The 20,130-nt window shown below is 45.5% G+C and overlaps 1 protein-coding gene across 2 annotated transcripts in view; it reads left to right on the top strand.

Moving 5' to 3' along the window:
• LOC137374747 (ubiquitin-associated and SH3 domain-containing protein A-like) overlaps positions 1 to 20,130 on the top strand; it is a 373,926-nt gene that overhangs the window by 198,351 nt on the left and 155,445 nt on the right. For both annotated transcript variants that reach the window (XM_068041326.1, XM_068041327.1), the window contains exon 12: positions 19,836 to 19,942. In XM_068041326.1, coding sequence (XP_067897427.1) covers positions 19,836 to 19,942 — 107 coding nt within the window. The remainder of the gene's footprint in view (positions 1 to 19,835; positions 19,943 to 20,130) is intronic.

The following is a 20,130-nucleotide window of genomic DNA, read 5'->3' as shown; positions in this document are numbered from 1 at the left end:
ATAGGGAATCTAGAACATGGGGTCACAGGGTAAGGGATTGATCATTCAGGACTGAGATGAGGAGAAATTACTTCACTCAAAGGGTGTTGAATCTTTGGAATTCTCTACCCCAGAGGGTTGTGGATGCTCCATCATTGAATACATTTAAGGCTGGGATAGATACATTTTTGGTCTCTCAGGGAATCAAGGGATATGGGGAGCGGGCGGGAAGGTAGAGTTGAAGCCCAAGATCAGCCATGATTGTATTTAATGGCTGTGCAGGCTCAACAGGCTGTATGGTCTACCCCTGCTCCTATTTCTTATGTTCTTATGGCCTACACCAGTGGCCCATCAGCCTGTTGGTGGCCTCAGCTGTCACAGCCTCCGTCAGCTGCTTGGCTCTGCTCTGCTCACCAGCTTGTGATCCTGAGTCTAATAGCGAGCGCATACCCACCAAAGTGACAGTCTCTGCACTGGTGGAAGGTGCAGGGGAATGACGTGATGCTGCACCCTCTGACTGTTCCTCCTCAGATGTGGATTGTGGGGCCCCAGGTTCAGGTGATAACAGTCCTTGCGGAGTGCAGAAATCTGCAGGAGAGAACACTAACATTTAGGGGTTAGGGCTTCACTTCTCCTCCAAACCCTGTTCAGTGACTCTCATTATCAAAAAGGAGGAGGTGTTGGGTGTCTTGCAAAGCATTAAGGTAGATAAGTCCTCAGGGCCTGATGGGATCTACCCCAGAATACTGAGGGAGGCAAGGGAAGAAATTGCTGGGGCCTTGACAGAAATCTTTGCATCCTCATTGGCTGCAGGTGAGGTCCCAGAGGACTGGAGAATAGCCAATGTTGTTTCTTTGTTTAAGAAGGGTAGCAAGGATAATCCAGGAAATTATAGGCCGGTGAGCCTTACGTCAGTGGTAGGGAAATTATTAGACAGGATTTACTCCCATTTGGAAACAAATGGACTTATTAGCGAGAGGCAGTATGGTTTTGTGAAGGGGAGGTCGTGTCTCACTAATTTGATTGAGTTTTTTGAGGAAGTGACAAAGATGATTGATGAGGGAAGGGCAGTGGATGTTATCTATATGGACTTTAGTAAAGCCTTTGACAAGGTCCCTCATGGCAGACTGGTACAAAAGGTGAAGTCACACGGGATCAGAGGTGAGCTGGCAAGATGGATACAGAACTGGCTCGGTCATAGAAGACAGAGGGTAGCAGTGGAAGGGTGCTTTTCTGAATGGAGGAATGTGACTAGTGGTGTTCCGCAGGGATCAGTGCTGGGACCTTTGCTGTTTGTAGTATATATAAATGATTTGGAGGAAAGTGTAGCTGGTCTGATTAGTAAGTTTACGGACGACACAAAGGTTGGTGGAGTTGCAGACGGTGATGAGGATTGTCAGAGGATACAGCAGGATATAGATCGGTTGGAGACTTGGGCGGAGAAATGGCAGATGAAGTTTAATGAGGACAAATGTGAGGTAATGCATTTTGGAAGGTCTAATGCAGGTGGGAAGTATACAGTAAATGGCAGAACCCTTAGGAGTATTGACAGGCAGAGAGATCTGGGCGTACAGGTCCACAGGTCACTGAAAGTGGCAACGCAGGTGGATAAGGTAGTCAAGAAGGCATACGGCATAGAGTATACAAATTGGCAAGTCATGCTGCAGCTGTACAGAACTTTAGTTAGGCCACACTTAGAATATTGTGTGCAATTCTGGTCGCCACACTACCAGAAGGACGTGGAGGCTTTGGAGAGGGTACAGAAGAGGTTTACCAGGATGTTGCCTGGTCTGGAGGGCATTAGCTATGAGAGGTTGGAAAAACTCGTATTGTTTTCACTGGAACGACAGAGGTGGAGGGGCGACATGATAGAGGTTTACAAAGTTATAAGTGGCATGGACAGAGTGGCTAGTCAGAAGCTTTTTCCCAGGGTGGAAGAGTCAGTTACTAGGGGACATAGGTTTAAGGTGAGAGGGGCAAAGTTTAGAGGGGATGTACGAGGCAAGTTCTTTACACAGAGGGTGGTGGGTGCCTGGAACTTGTTGCTGGGGAAGGTGGTGGAAGCAGGTACCATAGAGACGTTTAAGAGGCATCTTGACAAATATATGAATAGGATGGGAATAGAGGGATACGGACCCCGGAAGTGCAGACCGTTTTAGTTTAGGCAGGCATCAAGATCGGCACAGGCTTGGAGGGCTGAATGGCCTGTTCCTGTGCTGTACTGTTCTTTGTTCCATTTGTCCAGTGGTGGATCCGTGAGCTCAATGCCTCCTCACTTGGCTCACAAGTCCACTCTCACCATCCATGATCATCCTAACTGCCATGCAATCCCATCAATTTCGAGGGCTTCCTCCGCTGCAGGTGTCAGCCTTCTTACATCAGGCAGTTCATCTTGCTACTTGGGGTATTCTATAGGCCTCCAAATAGTGAGAGAGAGATAGAGGAGCAAATCTGCAGGGAAATCACAGAGATGTGCAAGAACTATAGAGTGGTGATACTGGGGGACTTTAATTACCCAAATATCGATTCGGATAATTTTAAAGTAAAGGGCAAGGGATGGAGGAATTTTTGAAATGTGTTCAGGAGAACTTCCTTGATCAGTATGTTGTCAATCCAACTAGGAAGGAGGTATTGCTGGATCTGGTGCTGGGGAATGAGGTGGGCCAAGTGGACCAAGTGTCTGTGGGGGGGGCACTTGGTTAAGAGCGACCATCGTATCATAAGGTTTAGATTAGTAATGCAGGAAAGCACGGAATGCTGTAAGGTAGAATGGCTAGATTAGAAGAGGGCTAATTTCAATGCAAAGGGAAGGGATCTAGCCAAGTTAAATTGGAACCAAAGACTGACAGGAAAAATTGTAATCGAACAATGGGTTATTTTTAAGGAAGAGACACTTCATATACAGACCAGGTACACTAACAAGGATGAAAGGTAGGGGAACCAAAAACAGGCCTCCTTGGATGGCAAGGGAGAAAGAGGTGATGAAACCAAAAAAAAAAAGGTGTACAATACATGTTAGGTGAATTCTTCAAACGAGAATCAGGCCAAATACAATCAGATGAGAAGGGAAGAGAAGAGGACAATAAGACTGGCAAACAGAAACAATGAGAATAGAATGGCAGTTAACATAAAAGGGAACCCAAAAATCTTCTACCGGCATGTAAATAGTAAGCGGATAATAAGAGGTGGAGAGAGGCCAGTTAGGGACAAAGAGGCATAAGACAAGGCCAGGAAACTTAATGAGTACTTTGTATCAGTGTTCACTAAGGAAGAGGATGCTGACAAAATAGAAGTAGAAGTGGTGAATGTAGAGGCAATGGACAGGGTAAATTGAGAGGGAGGAGGTACTGGAAAGGCTGGCTATGCTGACGGTAGATAAGTCACCTGGTCCGGATGGCTTGCATCCTAGGTGGTTAAAGGAAGTTGGGATGGAGATTGCGGAAGGGCTTGCCACAATCTTCCAATCTTCCCTGGATACGGGGGAGGTGCCAGAGGATTGGAGAGTGGCGAATGTGAAACCCTTATTCAAGAAAGGGTGTAAGGACAGTCCCAGCAACTACAGGCCAGTTAGTTTATCAGTGTGTGTAAGGTTTTAGGAATAATTAGGGGGAAAAAAAATCACAGGCACTTGGAGAGGTTTGTGTTAATTAAAGATAGGCAACATGGATTTGTTAAAGGCAGATCATACTTGACTAATCTAATTGATTTCTTTTGATGAAGTAACAGAGAAGGTTGCTGAAGGGAATGGAGTGGATGTTGTCTATGGATTTTAAGAAGGTGCTTGATAAAGTACCACATAAAAGGCTATTTAACAAAATTGAGGTTCATGGAATCAGAGGGTTGGTGTCCAATTGGATAAAAAAATTGGCTCAAGGACAGAAGACAGCAAGTCACAATAAATAGTTGTTTTTCAGAGGATAGTGTTACCCAGAGGTAGGGCCACTGGTGTAGGCCATAAGAATATATAAATTATTTGGATCTTGGAATACAGAGTAGAATTTCAAAAATTGCCAATGATACCGACCGTGGAGGAGTGGCGAACAGTGAGGATGACACCAATTGAATGTAACAGGACATAGATAGGCTATCAGAATAGGCAGACAAGTGGCAGATGGAATTTAATACAGACAAGTGTGAGGTGCTGTATTTTGGCAGAAGGGATAGGGTGAGGCAATATTGACTTAATGGCACAGTTCTAAAGAGTGTGCAAGAACAAAGGGACCTGGGAGTGCATGTTCATCAATCTTTGAAGGTGGCAGGACATATTGTGTGTGGTTTGCAAAGCATATGGTATCTTAGGCTTCATAAGTAAAGGCATAGAGTACAAAAGCAGGGAAGTTACACTGAATTTTTATAAAACTCTGGTTAGGCCCCAACTGCATCCAGTTCTGGTCACCACATTTTACAAAGGATGTGAGGGTCTTGAGGGTGCAGAGGAGATTTACCAGAATGGTTCCAGGGATGGGGGATTTTAGTTACAAGGTTAGGTTGGAAAAGCTGGGGTTGTTCTCCCTGAACCAAAGGAGATTGAGGAGAGATTTGATAGAGGTGAGGAAGATTAAGACAGGCTTAGATAAGTTAGGCAAGGAAAAACTGTTCCCATTAATTAATGGTACAAGGACTAGCAGACACAGATTGAAGATTTTGGGCAAGCGATGCAGGGGGAATATGAGGAAGAACCTTTTCTATGCAGCGAGTGATAATGACCTGGAACTCACTGCCCACGAGGGTGGCGGAAGCAGAGACAATCAATAATTTCAAAATGAAACTGGATGGCATTTGAAGGAAATAAACTTCCACAGCTCCGGGGATTAAGCGGAGGATTGGGACTGACTGGATTGCTCTGCAGAGAACTGGTATCTACCCGATGGGCCTAATAGCCTTCTTCTATGCCATATATGATTCTATAACTCTACCAACGGTTTTGGCCCTCTCCTTGGCATTATGGGCCGGTTTTCCCTGTGGACATAAGGGGGAACATGGAGTTTTCACACAAAGAGCAGCACAACACTCATGCTGCTGGTATCAAAATGTAGAATCAGTTTGGGTGGAGCTAAGAAACAGCAAGGGGCTTCAAACATTGTTAGGCCTTGTTTACAGACCACCAGACTGTGGTGGTAATGTGCAGCATGGTATAAATCAGGAAATTAAAGGTGCATGTAAATAGGGTAATACAGTAATCATGGGGGACTTCAATCGACATATAAACTGGGTAAACCTAATTAGCACTAATGCTGTGGAGGATGAATTCCTGGAATGTATACAAGATGGTTTTCTAGAACTGTATTTGAGGAAACAACTAGAGAACAGGCTATTTTAGATCTGGTATTGTGCAATGAAAAAGGACTAAGTAATATTCTAATTGTAAAGGAGCCTTCTAGGGAAGAGTGACCATGGTATAATAGAATTTTGCTTTAAGTTTTGAAGTGATGTAGTTCAATCCGACACTCGGGTCTTAAATCTAAACAAAGGAAACTATGAAGGTATGAGGGGCAAGTTGGCTGTGGTAGATTGGGAAACTACATTAAAAGGTATGACAGTAGACAGGTAATGGGTAGCATTTAAAGAATTAATACATAGTTTACAACAAATTTATATTCCTTTAGGGCACAAAACCCAACAGGAAAAGTAATATAACCATGGCTAACAAGAGAAGTTAAAGGTTGTATTAGATCAAAGGAAGAGGCTTATAAAGTTGCCGAAAGTAGTAAGCCTGAAGATTAAGATCTTTTTAGAATTCAACAAAGGATGACCAAGAAACTGATAAAGAAAGAGAAAACAGAATATGAAAGTAAACTAGCAAGGAACATAAAAAGAATTGTAAAAGCTTCGATAGGTATGTAAAAAGGAAAAAATTACAAAGACAAATATGAGCCCATCACAGACAGAGACAGGTGAATTTATAATGGGGAATAAGGAAATGGAAGAGAAACTAAACAAATATTTTGTGCCTGTTTTCACAGAGAAAGATACAAAAAACTTCCCAGAAATACTAGAGAACCAAGGGAATGGGGAACTGAAAGATATGGGAATTAGTGAAAAAGTCATACTGGAGAAATTAATGGAACTGAAAGTTGATAAATCCCCTGGACCTGATGATCTACATCCCAGAGTGATGAAAGGTGGCTGTAGAGATAGTGGATGAGTTGGTGATCATCTTCCAAAATTCTATAGATTCTGGAGTGGTTCCTGAAGATTGGAAGGTAGCAAATGTAACCCCACTATTTAAGGGAGGGAAAACAAGGAACTAGGCCTGTTAGCATCACATCAGAAGTAGGGAAAATGCTAGAATCTATAATAAAGGATGTGACATCAGGAGACTTAGAAAAGAATGGCAGTCAACATGGATTTATGAAAGGAAAATCATGTTTGACAAACCTGTTGGAGTTTTTTTTCGGATGTAACTAGCAGAATAGATAATGGGGAACCAGTGGATGTGGCGTATTTGGATTTTCAGAAGGCTTTCGATAAGGTCCCACACAAGAGGTTAGTAAGTAAAATTAGAGCACATGGGATTGGGGATAATATACTGGCATGGATTGAGAATTGGTTAACGGACAGAAAGCAGAGAGTAGGAATAAACAGGTCATTGAGGTTGGCAGGCTGTGACTACTGGAGTACAGCAAGGATCAGTGCTTGGGCCCGAGCTGTTCACAATCTATATAAATTTGGATGTGGGGAAAAAAATGTAATATTTCCAAATTTGCTGATAACACAAAACTAGGTGGGAATGTGTGTTGTGAGGAGGATGCAAAGAGGCTTCAAGAGGATTTGGACAGCTAAGTGAGTGGGCAAGAACATGGCAGATGGAATATAATGTGGAAAAGTGTGTTGTGATCCACTTTGGTAGGAACAACAGAAATACAGATTATTTAATAAATGGTGAGAGGTTGGGAGATGTTGATGTCCAAAGGGACCTGGGTGTCCTTGTTCATAAGTCACTGAAAGCTAACACTGGTGCAGCAATTAGGAAGGCCTTTGTTGCAAGGGGATTGGAATACAAGAATGAAGAACTCTTGCTGCAATTGTATAGAGCCTTGGTAAGACCACACCTGAAGTACTGTGTACAGTTTTAGAAACATAGAAAATAGGAGCAGGAGTAGGCCATTCAGCCTTCGAGCCTGCTCCGCCATTCATTAAGATCATGGCTGATCATCCAACTCAGTAATCTGTTCCCGCTTTCGCCCCATATCCTTTGATCCCTTTAAAGCCAAGAGCTATATCTAACTCCTTCGTGAAAACATACAATGTTTTGGCCTCAACTGCTTTCTGTGGTAGCGAATTCCACAGGCTCACCACTCTCTGGGTGAAGAAATTTCTCCTCATCTCAGTCCTGAAAGGTTTACCCCATATCCTTAGACTATGACCCCTGGTTCTGGACTCCCTCACCATTGAGAACATCCTTCCTGCATCGACCCTGTCAAGTCCTGTTAGAATTTTATAGGTTTCTATGAGATCCCCTCTCACTCTTCTGAACTCCAGCAAATATAATCCTAACCTTCTCAATCTCCCCTGATATGTCAGTCCCGCCATCCCAGGAATCAGTCTGGTAAACCTTCGCTGCACTCCCTCTATAGCAAGAACATCCTTCCTCAGATAAGGAGACCAAAACTGCACACAATATTCCAGGTGTGGCCTCACCAAGGCCCTGTATAATTGCAGCAAGACATCCCTGCTCCTGTACTCGACTCCACTCGCTATGAAGGCCAACATACCATTTGCCTTTTTTACCGCCTGTTGGACCTGCATGCTTACCTTCAGCAACTGGTGTATGAGAGAACCCAGGTCTTGTTGCATATTCCCCTCTCAGTTTATAGCTGTTCAGATAATAATCTGCCTTCCTGTTTTTGCTACCAAAGTGGATAACCTCACATTTACCCACATTATACTGCATCTGCCATGCATTTGCCCACACACTCAACTTGTCCAAATCACCCTGAAGCCTCTCTGCATCCTCCTCACAACTCACCCTCCCACCCAGTTTTGTGTCATCTGCAAATTTGGAGATAATGATTCAGATGAGGGAACGAAATGCACTAATAAAAATTGTGAATAGCTGGGGTCCTAGCACCGATCCCTGCGGTACCCCACTAGTCACTGCCTGCTATTCCGAAAAAGACCCATTTATCCCTACTGTTTCCATCGCAAAACACTACCTCCAATCCCATGCGCTTTAATTTTACATGCTAATCTCTTATGTGGGACTTTGTCGAAAGCCTTCTGAAAGTCCAAATAAACCACATCCACTGGCTCCCCCTCATCAACTCTACTAGTTACATCCTCAAAGAATTCTAGTAGATTTGTCAAGTATGATTTCCCTTCCTTAAATCCATGCTGACTGTCTGATTCTACCACTGTTCTCCAAGTGCTCTGCTATAAAATCTTTGATAATGGACTCGAGAATTTTCCCCACTACCGACGTCAGGCTGACTGGTCTATAATTCCCTGCTTTCTCTCTACCTCCCTATTTAAATAGTGGGATTACATTAGCTACCCTCCAATCTGTAGGAACTGTTCCAGAATCTATAGAATCTTGGAAGATGACCACCAATGCATCCACTATTTCTAGGGCCACTTCCTTAAGTCTTCTTCTTTGGGCCTCCTTATCTCGAGACAATGGATACGCGCCTGGAGGTGGTCAGTGGTTTGTGAAGCAGCGCCTGGAGTGGCTATAAAGGCCAATTCTGGAGTGACAGGCTCTTCCACAGGTGCTGCAGAGAAATTTGTTTGTCGGGGCTGTTGCACAGTTGGCTCTCCCCTTGCGCCTCTGTCTTTTTTCCTGCCAACTACTAAGTCTCTTCGACTCGCCACACTTTAGCCCGCCTTTATGGCTGCCCGCCAGCTCTGGCGAACGCTGGCAACTGACTCCCACGACTTGTGATCAATGTCACATGACTTCATGTCGCGTTTGCATACGTCTTTATAGCGGAGACATGGACGGCCGGTGGGTCTGATACCAGTGGCGAGCTCGCTGTACAATGTGTCTTTGGGGATCCTGCCATCTTCCATGCGGCTCACATGGCCAAGCCATCTCAAGCGCCGCTGACTCAGTAGTGTGTATAAGCTGGGGGTGTTGGCCGCTTCAAGGACTTCTGTGTTGGAGATATAGTCCTGCCACCTGATGCCAAGTATTCTCCGAAGGCAGCGAAGATGGAATGAATTGAGACGTCGCTCTTGGCTGGCATACGTTGTCCAGGCCTCGCTGCCGTAGAGCAAGGTATTGAGGACACAGGCCTGATACACTCGGACTTTTGTGTCCCGTGTCAGTGCTCCATTTTCCCACACTCTTTTGGCCAGTCTGGACATAGCAGTGGAAGCCTTACCCATGCGCTTGTTGATTTCTGCATCTAGAGACAGGTTACTGGTGATAGTTGAGCCTAGGTAGGTGAACTCTTGAACCACTTCCAGAGCGTGGTCGCCAATACTGATGGATGGAGCATTTCGGACGTCCTGCCCCATGATGTTAGTTTTCTTGAGGCTGATGGTTAGGCCAAATTCATTGCAGGCAGACGCAAACCTGTCGATGAGTCTCTGCAGACACTCTTCAGTGTGAGATGTTGAAGCAGCATCGTCAGCAAAGAGGAGTTCCCTGATGAGGACTTTCCGTACTTTGGACTTCGTTCTTAGACGGGCAAGGTTGAACAACCTGCCCCCTGATCTTGTGTGGAGGAAAATTCCTTCTTCAGAGGATTTGAACGCATGTGAAAGCAGCAGGGAGAAGAAAATCCCAAAAAGTGTGGGTGCGAGAACACAGCCCTGTTTCACACCACTCAGGATAGGAAAGGGGTTTGATGAGGAGCCACCATGTTGAATTGTGCCTTTCATATTGTCATGGTATGAGGTGATGATACTTAGTAGCTTTGGTGGACATCCGATCTTTTCTAGTAGTCTGAAGAGATCACGTCTGCTGACGAGGTCAAAGGCTTTGGTGAGATCAATGAAAGCAATGTAGAGGGGCATCTGTTGTTCGCGGCATTTCTCCTGTATCTGACGAAGGGAGAACAGCATGTCAATGGTCGATCTCTCTGCAAGAAAGCCACACTGTGCCTCAGGGTAGACGCACTCGGCCATCTTCTGGAGGCTGTTCAGAGTGACTCGAGCAAAGACTTTCCCCACTATGCTGAGCAGGGAGATTCCACTGTAGTTGTTGCAGTCACCGCGGTCACCTTTGTTTTTATAGAGGGTGATGTTGGCATCACGCATGTCCTGGGGTACTGCTCCCTCGTCCCAGCACAGGCATAGCAGTTCATGTAGTGCTGAGTATAGCAGGCTTGGCACTCTTGATTATTTCAGGGGTAATGCTGTCCTTCCCAGGGGCTTTTCCGCTGGCTAGGGAATCAATGGCATCACTGAGTTCCGATTTGGTTGGCTGTATGTCCAGCTCATCCATGACTGGTAGAGGCTGGGCTGCATTGAGGGCAGTCTCAGTGACAGCATTCTCCCTGGAGTACAGTTCTAGGTAGTGCTCAACCCAGCGGTCCATCTGTTTGCGTTGGTCAGTGATTATGTCCCCCGATTTAGATTTGAGGGGGGCAATCTTCTTGATGGTTGGCCCAAGAGCTCTCTTCATGCCATCATACATTCCTCTGATGTTTCCGGTGTCTGAGGCCAGCTGAATATGACTGCATAGGTGTTGCCAGTAGTCGTTTGCGCAACGCCTAGCTGTTCTTTGTGCAGTACTTCTGGCTGCTTTAAGTGCTGCGGATGTTAAATCGCTGGGGGCTTTCTTGTAGTTCAACAGTGCAAGTACAACAAGTACTTCCTTAAGTACTCTGGGATGCATACCATCAGGCCCTGGGGATTTATCGGCTTTCAATCCCATCAATTTCCCCAACACCATTTCTCTACTAATACTGATTTCTTTCAGTTCCTCTCTCTCACTAAGCCCTGTGTTCCCCAACATTTCTGGTATGATATTTGTGTCCTTCTTTGTGAAGACAGAACCAAAGTATGCATTTAGTTGGTCAGCCATTTCTTTATTCCCCATAATAAATTCCCCTGTTTCTGACTGTAAGGGACCTACATTTGTCTTCACCAATCTTTTTTCTTCACATACCTATAGAAACTTTTACAGTCAGTTTTTACGTTCCCCGCAAGCTTGCTCTCATACTCTATTTTTCCCTTCTTAATCGATCCCTTGGTCCTCCTTTGCTGAATTCTAAACTGCTCCCAATCCTCAGGTGTTGTTTTTTCTGGCAAATTTATATGCCTCTTCCTTGGATCTAATGCTATCTCTAATTTCCCTTGTAAGCCATGGTTTGGCTACCTTTCCCGTTTTACTTTTGCGCCAGACTGGGATAAACAATTGTTGCAGTTCATCCATGCGCTCTTCAAATGTTTGCCATTGCCTATTCACCGTCATCCCTTTAAATAACGTTTCCCATCATACCTTCTCAAACCTTCACAGTTTCCTTTACTAACATTCAGGACCCTTGTCACAATCAACTACATCAATCTCCATCTTGAAGAATTTTGTCATATTCTGGTCGCTCATCCCCAAGGGGTCTCGAACCACTAGATTGTCAATTATTCCTCTCTCATTACACAATACCCAGTCTAGGATGGCCTGTTCTCTAGTTGGTTCCTCAATGTATTGGTCCAGAAAACCATCTCATATAGTCCCCCAAGGACATCAGTCCCAGTCCTGCCCAGGTGTAACCCGTCCAGTTTGTACTGGTCCCACCTCCCCCAGAACTGGTCCCAATGTCCCTGGAATCCAAAACCCTCCCCCTCACACCATCTCTTCAGCCACATATTCATATGATATGTCCTGATATATTTCTTCTGACTAGCACATGGCACTGGTGGTAATCCTGAGATCACTACCTTTGAGGTCCTACTTTACAACTTACCTCCTAACTCCCTATATTCTGCTTTTAGGACCTCCTCCTTTTTTTATCTGCATCATTTGTACCAATGTGTACCACGACCATTGGCTGTTCACCCTCCCCCTTCAGAATGTCCTGCAACAACTTTGAGACATCCTTGACCCCAGAACCAGGGAGGCAACATACCATCCTGGAGTCTCTTTTGCCGCCACAGAAACGCCTATTTATTCCCCTTACAATTGAATCCCCTATAATGCATTCCCACACTTTTTACTCCTCCCCTGTGCAGCAGAGCCAACCGTGGTGCAACAAATTGGGCTGTTGCTGCTTTCCCCTGAGAGGCCATTCCCCCCAACAGTATCCAAAGCAGTATTTCTGTTTTAAAGAACAAAGAACAAAGAAAATTACAGCACAGAAACAGGCCCTTCGGCCCTCCAAGCCTGCGCCGATCCAGATCCTCTATCTAAACATGTCGCCTATTTTCTAAGGGTCTGTATCTCTTTGCTTCCTGCCCATTCATGTATCTGTCTAGATACATCTCAAAAGACGCTATCGTGCCCGCGTCTACCACCTCCGCTGGCAACACGTTCCAGGCACCCACCACCCTCTGCGTAAAGAACTTTCCACGCATATCCCCCCTAAACTTTTCCCCTTTCACTTTGAACTCGTGATCCCCAGTAATTGAATCCCCCACTCTGGGAAAAAGCTTCTTGCTATCCAACCTGTCTGTACCTCTTATGATTTTGTACACCTCAATGAGGTCCCCCCTCAACCTCTGTCTTTCTAATGAAAATAATCCTAATCTACTCAACCTCTCTTCATAGCTAGCGCCCTCCATACCAGGCAACATCCTGGTGAACCTCCTCTGCACCCTCTCCAAAGCATCCACATCCTTTAGGTAATGTGGCGACCAGAACTGCACGCAGTATTCCAAATGTGGCCGAACCAAAGTCCTATACAACTGTAACATGACCTGCCAACTCTTGTACTCAATACCCCGTCCGATGAAGGAAAGCATGCCGTATGCCTTCTTGACCACTCTATTCACCTGCGTTGCCACCTTCAGGGAACAATGGACCTGAACACCCAAATCTCTCTGTACATCAATTTTCCCCAGGACTTCTCCATTTACTGTATAGTTCACTCTTGAATTGGATCTTCCAAAATGCATCACCTTGCATTTGCCCTGATTGAACTCCATCTGCCATTTCTCTGCCCAACTCTCCAGTCTATCTATATTCTGCTGTATTCTGACAGTCCCCTTCAGTATCTGCTACTCCACCAATCTTAGTGTCGTCTGCAAACTTGCAAATCAGACCACCTATACTTTCCTCCAAATCATTTATGTACATCACAAACAGTGGTCCCAGCACGGATCCCTGTGGAACAGCACTGGTCACACGGCTCCATTTTGAGAAACTCCCTTCTACTGCTACTGTTTCCTGTTGCCCAGCCAGTTCTTTATCCATCTAGCTAGTACACCCTGGACCCCATGCGCCTTCACTTTCTCCATCAGCCTACCATGGGGAACCTTATCAAACGCCTTACTGAAGTCCATGTATATGACATCTACAGCCCTTCCCTCAATCAACTTTGTCACTTCCTCAAAGAATTCTATTAAGTTGGTAAGACATGACCTTCCCTGCACAAAACCATGTTGCCTATCACTGATAAGCCCATTTTCTTCCAAATGGGAATAGATCCTATCCCTCAGTATCTTCTCCAGCAGCTTCCCTACCACTGACGTCAGGCTCACCGGTCTATAATTACCTGGATTATCCCTGCTACCCTTCTTAAACAAGGGGACAACATTAGCAATTCTCCAGTCCTCCGGGACCTCACCCATGTTTAAGGATGCTGCAAAGATATCTGTTAAGGCCCCAGCTATTTCCTCTCTCGCTTCCCTCAGTAACCTGGGATGGATCCCATCCGGACCTGGTGACTTGTCCACCTTAATGCCTTTTAGAAGACCCAACACTTCCTCCCTCCTTATGCCGACTTGACCGAGAGTAATCAAACATCTGTCCCTAACCTCAACATCCGTCATGTCCCTCTCCTCAGTGAATACCGATGCAAAGTACTCGTTTAGAATCTCACCCATTTTCTCTGACTCCACGCATAACATTCCTCCTTTGTCCTTGAGTGGGCCAATCCTTTCTCTGGTTACCCTCTTGCTCCTTATATATGAATAAAAGGCTTTGGGATTTTCCTTAACCCTGTTTGCTCAAGATATTTCATGACCCCTTTTAGCCCTCTTAATTCCTCGTTTCAGATTGGTCCTACAGTCCCGATATTCTTTCAAAGCTTCGTCTTTCTTCAGCCTCCTAGACCTTATGTATGCTTCCTTTTTCCTCTTAGCTAGTCTCACAATTTCACCTGTCATCCATGGTTCCCTAATCTTGCCATTTCTATCCCTCATTTTCACAGGAAAATGTCTCTCCTGCACGCTAATCAACCTCTCTTTAAAAGCCTCCCACATATCACATGTGCATTTACCTTCAAACAGCTGCTCCCAATCTACATTCCCCAGCTCCTGCCAAATTTTGGTATAGTTGGCCTTCCCCCAATTTAGCACTCTTCCTTTAGGACCACTCTCATCTTTGTCCATGAGTATTTTAAAGCTTACGGAATTGTGATCACTATTCCCAAAGTAGTCCCCTACTGAAACGTCAACCACCTGGCCGGGCTCATTCCCCAACACCAGGTCCAGTATGGCCCCTTCCCGAGTTGGACTATTTACATACTGCTCTAGAAAACCCTCCTGAATGCTCCTTACAAATTCTGCTCCATCGAGACCTCTAACATTAAGTGAATCCCAGTCAATGTTGGGAAAATTAAAATCTCCTATCACCACCCTGTTGCTCCTACATCTTTCCATAATCTGTTTACATATTTGTACCTCTATCTCACGCTCGCTGTTGGGAGGCCTGCAGTGCAGCCCCAACATTGTTACCGCACCCTTCCTATTTCTGAGTTCTGTCCATATTGCCTCACAGCTCGAGTCCTCCATAGCGCCTTCCTTCAGCACAGCTGTGATATCCTCTTTGACCAGTAATGCAACTCCTCCACCCCTTTTACCTCCCTCTCTATCCCACCTGAAGCATCAATATCCTGGGATATTTAGTTGCCAATCATGCCCTTCCCTCAACCAAGTCTCAGTAATAGCAATATCATGCTCCCAGGTACTAATCCAAGCCCTAAGTTCATCTGCCTTACCTACTACACTTCTTGCATTAAAACAAATGCACCTCAGACCACCAGTCCCTTTGCGCTCATCATCTGCTCCCTGCCTACTCTTCCCCTTAGTCACGCTGACTTCATTATCTAGTTCCTTACAGGCTTTAGTTACTACCTCCTTACTGTCCACTGACCTCATTTGGTTCCCATCCCCCTGCCACATTAGTTTAAACCCTCCCCAACAGCGTTAGCAAAAGCACCTCCAAGGACATTGGTTCCAGTCCGGCCCAGGTGTAGACCATCCAATTTGTAATAGTCCCACCTCCCCCAGAACCGGTCCCAATGTCCCAAAAATCTGAACCCCTCCATCCTGCACCATCTCTCAAGCCACGCATTCATCCTGACTATTCTTTCATTTCTACTCTGACTATCACGTGGCACTGGTAGTAATCCTGAGATTACTACCTCTGAGGTCCTACTTTTTAACTTGGCTCCTAACTCCCTAAATTCTGCTTGTAGGACCTCATCCCGTTTTTTACCTATATCATTGGTGCCTATGTGCACAATGACAACTGGCAGTTCACCCTCCCCTTTCAGAATGTTCTGCAGCCGATCTGAAACATCCCTGACCTGTGCACCTGGGAGGCAACATACCATTCGGGAGTCTCGTTTTCGACCACAGAACCGCCTGTCTACTCCCCTTACAATCGAATCCCCTATGACTATAGCCCTTCCACTCTTTTTCCCGCCCTTCTGAACAGCAGAGCCAGCCACGGTGCCATGAACCTGGCTACTGCTGCCTTCCCCTGGTGAGCCATCTCCCTCAACAGTATCCAAAACAGTATATCTGTTTTGGAGGGAGATGACCGCAGGGGACACCTACACTGCCTTCCTGCTCTTTCTCTGCCTTTTGGTCACCCATTCCCTTTCTCCCTCAGCAATCCTAATCTGCGGTGTGACCAATTCGCTAAACGTGCTATCCACTACCTCCTCAGCATCGTGGATGCTCCAAAGTGAGTCCATCCGCAGCTCCAGAGCCGTCATGCGGTCTAACAAGAGCTGCAGCTGGACACACTTCCAGCAAGTGAAGGAGTCAAGGGCATCAGCCATGTCCCTGAGCTCCCACATGGAGCAAGAGGAGCATAACACAGGTCTGAGATCTCCTGCCATTTTTACTCTTAAGCTTAACTTAGTCTTAACTTAGATAAATGAAAAAGGAACGAAAAGGTTTTACCAATCACACGAAAAAAAAAATAGAAAAAGCCTTATCTTATCTGCAAACCACAGAGTCCTTTTTTTTGGTTAGAGGAGGAGGGTGGGTGGGAGACACTACAGGTGTAGTGTCACGGGTTCAGCCGCTGCCCAAATATATAGGACTTACTTACCCAGCTGCCACCTCGCTTTCCCTGTCGCTGCTGCAAAAAGAAACCACCAAAACAACAAGGTAAGTTTATATAAGTTGAAACTCACTTACCCAGCTGCCACCTCACATCCTTGACCCTGGCACCAGGGAGGGAACATACCATCCTGGAGTCTCTTTCACATCCACAGAAGCACCTATCTGTGCCCCTGTTCAAGAAAGGGAATAGGAACAACCCTGGGAATTACAGGCCAGTTAGTCTTACTTCGGTGGTAGGCAAGTTGATGGAAAAGGTGCTGAGGGATAGGATTTCTGAGCATCTGGAAAGACACTGCTTGATTCGGGACAGTCAGCACGGTTTTGTGAGGGGTAGGTCTTGCCTCACAAGCCTGATTGAATTCTTTGAGCAGGTGACCAAGCAAGTGGATGAGGGTAAACCAGTGGATGTGGTGTACATGGATTTTAGTAAGGCATTTGATAAGGTCCCCCATGGTAGACTTATGGAGAAAGTCAGGAGGCATGGGATAGTGGGGAATGTGGCCAGTTGGATTAAGAATTGGCTAACTGATAGAAGGCAGAGAGTGGTCTTAGATGGTAAATACTCAGCCTGGAGCCCAGTTACCAGTGGCGTGCCGCAGGGATCAGTTCTGGGTCCTCTCCTGTTTGTGATTTTTATTAACGACTTGGATGAGGAAGTCGAAGGGTGGGTCAGTAAATTTGCAGATGATACAAAGGTTGGTGGAGTTGTGGATACCGAGGAGGGCTATTGTCGTCTGCAAAGGGACTTGGATAGGTTGCAGTGCTGGGCTGAAAAGTGGCAGATGGAGTTTAACCCTGAAAAGTGTGAGGTCGTCCATTTTGGAAGGACAAACATGAATGCAAAATACTGGGTTAACGGTAGGGTTCTTGGGCATGTGGAGGAGCAGAGAGACCTTGGGGTCTATGTGCATAGATCATTGAAAGTTGCAAGTCAAGTGGATAGGGCTGTGAAGAAGGCATATGGGGTGTTAGCGTTCATTAGCAGAGGGATTGAATTTAAGAGCCGTGAGGTGATGATGCAGCTGTACAGGACCTTGGTAAGGCCTCATTTGGAGTACTGTGTGCAGTTCTGGTCGCCTCATTTTAGGAAGGATGTGGAAGCCTTGGAGAGGGTGCAGAGGAGATTTACCAGGATGTTGCCTGGAATGGAGAATAAGTCTTACGAGGAAAGGCTGAACATTCTAGGCCTCTTCTCATTAGAAAGGAGAAGGATGAGGGGTGACATGATAGAGGTTTATAAGATGATCAGGGGAATAGATAGGGTAGACAGTCAGAAACTTTTTCCCCGGGTGGAGCAAAGCGTTACAAGGGGTCATAAATTTAAGGTGAAGGGTGGGAGATATAAGGGGGATGTCAGGGGAAGGTTCTTTACCCAGAGAGTGGTCGAGGCATGGAATGCCTTGCCCGGGGAAGTTGTTGAGTCAGAAACTTTAGGGACTTTCAAAAGGCTTTTGGATAGGTATATGGATAAAGGAGAATGATGGGGTATAGATTAAATTGTCCTTGACAGAGGACAAAGGATCGGCACAACATTGTGGGCCGAAGGGCCTGTTCTGTGCTGTATGTTCTATGTTCTATGTTCTATGTTCTATAACTATTGCTCTTCTGTGCTTTGTCCCTCCCTGCTGAACAATGCCAGCCGTGGTGCCACTGCTCTGGCTGCTGCTGTTTTCCCCTGATAGGCCATCCCCCACAACAGTATCCAAAACGGTCTACTTGTTAGAGAGGGGGAGAGCCACAGGGGATTCCTGCACTGACTGCCTGCCCCTTCTAGCGGTCACCCATCTATCTGCCTGCACCTTGAGTGTAACCACGTCTTTAAAACTCCTGTCTATGACACTTTCTGCCACCTGCATGCTCCTAAGTGCATCCAGTTGCTGCTCCAACTGATCCATGTGGTCTGTGAGGAGCTGCAACTGGGTACACTTCCTGCAGATGTAGTCCTCCAGAACGCTGGAAGCGTCACAGACCCCCCACATCTCACAGGTGAAGTACTTCACCCCTCTAACTGACATTTCTAGCACTCATTAATAAATTAATTTAAAATAAATACTTATTAAATCCTTACTAAATTGTTATAATTAACTATATGGTCCCTAGTGCTAGATTTCTACAACAAATACTAAATGCTAACTAAATACAGTAATCTCCTCCCTCTGGTTTAGTTACTCTACTTATTAATTAGTTAATTAGGGTTTTAATCAATTGTTACCAATGTTTTATTTTCAAATTCAATAAAAATTCCCTACCAGCCAATCAGGTCACAGCTTTCCTGTGACATCACTTTGTTTTTTTTACCAGAGGTAAGATTTTTATACTTACCGGTCCAGAACTCCACCCTTCGAGTCTTCTCCCAGTCAGCTGTGCTCTTTGGAAGCTCTCGGCTCCCCTCACTCTGAGGACAGGTAGGAAACAAAAGGAGCTCCTCACTCCCTCCTCACCAAACTTCCACTCTAGTGCAAACAGTCAGTACTGTAAGATGGCTCATTTTTATACTGACTGACTCTCGCCCCTGTAAACTGTTTAAGCCAATTCTCTAATTAACAAGGTGCAGCTGCAAGCAGAGCCTAAGTGAACCCTGTTTAAAGCTGGTCAAAAACTCACCTTCTCCAATCCAAACAGCAACTATTAAATTAATCTGCTGAATAAAAGACAGATTAGATTTAAGATAAAATTAACCCTTAATTATCCTCAGTTACCAAACTTCCACTATAGCACTCTAATGCAACCCAAGTCAGCACTCCAGTGCAAACAAAGGCATACGACATGCTTGCCTTCATTGGTCGGGGCATAGAATATAAAAATTGGCAAGTCATGCTGCTGCTGTGCAGAACTTTAGTTAGGCCACACTTGGAATATTGTGTACAATTCTGGTCGCCACACTACCAGAAGGACGTGGAGGCTTTGGAGCGGGTACAGAAGAGGTTTACCAGGATGTTGCCTGGTCTGGAGGGCATTAGCTATGAGGAGAGATTGGATAAACTCGGATTGTTTTCACTGGAACGACGGAGGTGGAGGGGCGACATGATAGAGGTTTACAAAGTTATGAGCGGCATGGACAGAGTGGATAGTCAGAAGCTTTTTCCCAGGGTGGAAGAGTCAGTTACTAGGGGACATAGGTTTAAGGTACAAGGGGCAAAGTTTAGAGGGGATGTGCGAGGCAAGTTCTTTACACAGAGGGTGGTGAGTGTCTGGAACTTGCTGCCGGGGGAGGTGGTGGAAGCAGATACGATAGCGACGTTTAAGAGACATTTTGACAAATACATGAATAGGATGGGAATAGAGGGATATGGACCCCGGAAGTGCAGAAGGTTTTAGTTTAGGCAGGCATCAAGATCGGCGCAGGCTAGGAGGGCTGAATCGACTGTTCCTGTGCTGTACTGTTCTTTGTTCTTTGTTCTTACTTATGATGCATTTAGAAATATGTCAACATTTGTGCTTCTTGTCCACAGTGTCCATATTCCTGTCTCTGGCCTGATTCGATCAGAAACATATGAAGACTACGTTAATAGGTGCTCTTCAGTGATGAAAGCGATTGTGGACAACTGCAGGGATGAAGGTAACAGTGGCAGCAGCAATGAGAAAATAATAACACAGCTGATCGAAAAAAATTGAATTATTTATAGGACATTGTGTAATATTCTTCACTGACCAATGGACAGTCTAGCATAGGGAGAGGAACAGAGAGAGAGGGGGAAAACAGAGAGAGAGAGAGAGGTGGGAAAACAGAGAGAGAGAGGGGGGAAA

The sequence above is a fragment of the Heterodontus francisci genome, chromosome 10, assembly GCF_036365525.1.
Source record: "Heterodontus francisci isolate sHetFra1 chromosome 10, sHetFra1.hap1, whole genome shotgun sequence".
NCBI classification, from domain to species: Eukaryota; Metazoa; Chordata; class Chondrichthyes; order Heterodontiformes; family Heterodontidae; genus Heterodontus; species Heterodontus francisci.
Note: the sequence above shows the minus strand (reverse complement) of the source record. Positions and strands in the feature narration are given on the sequence as shown.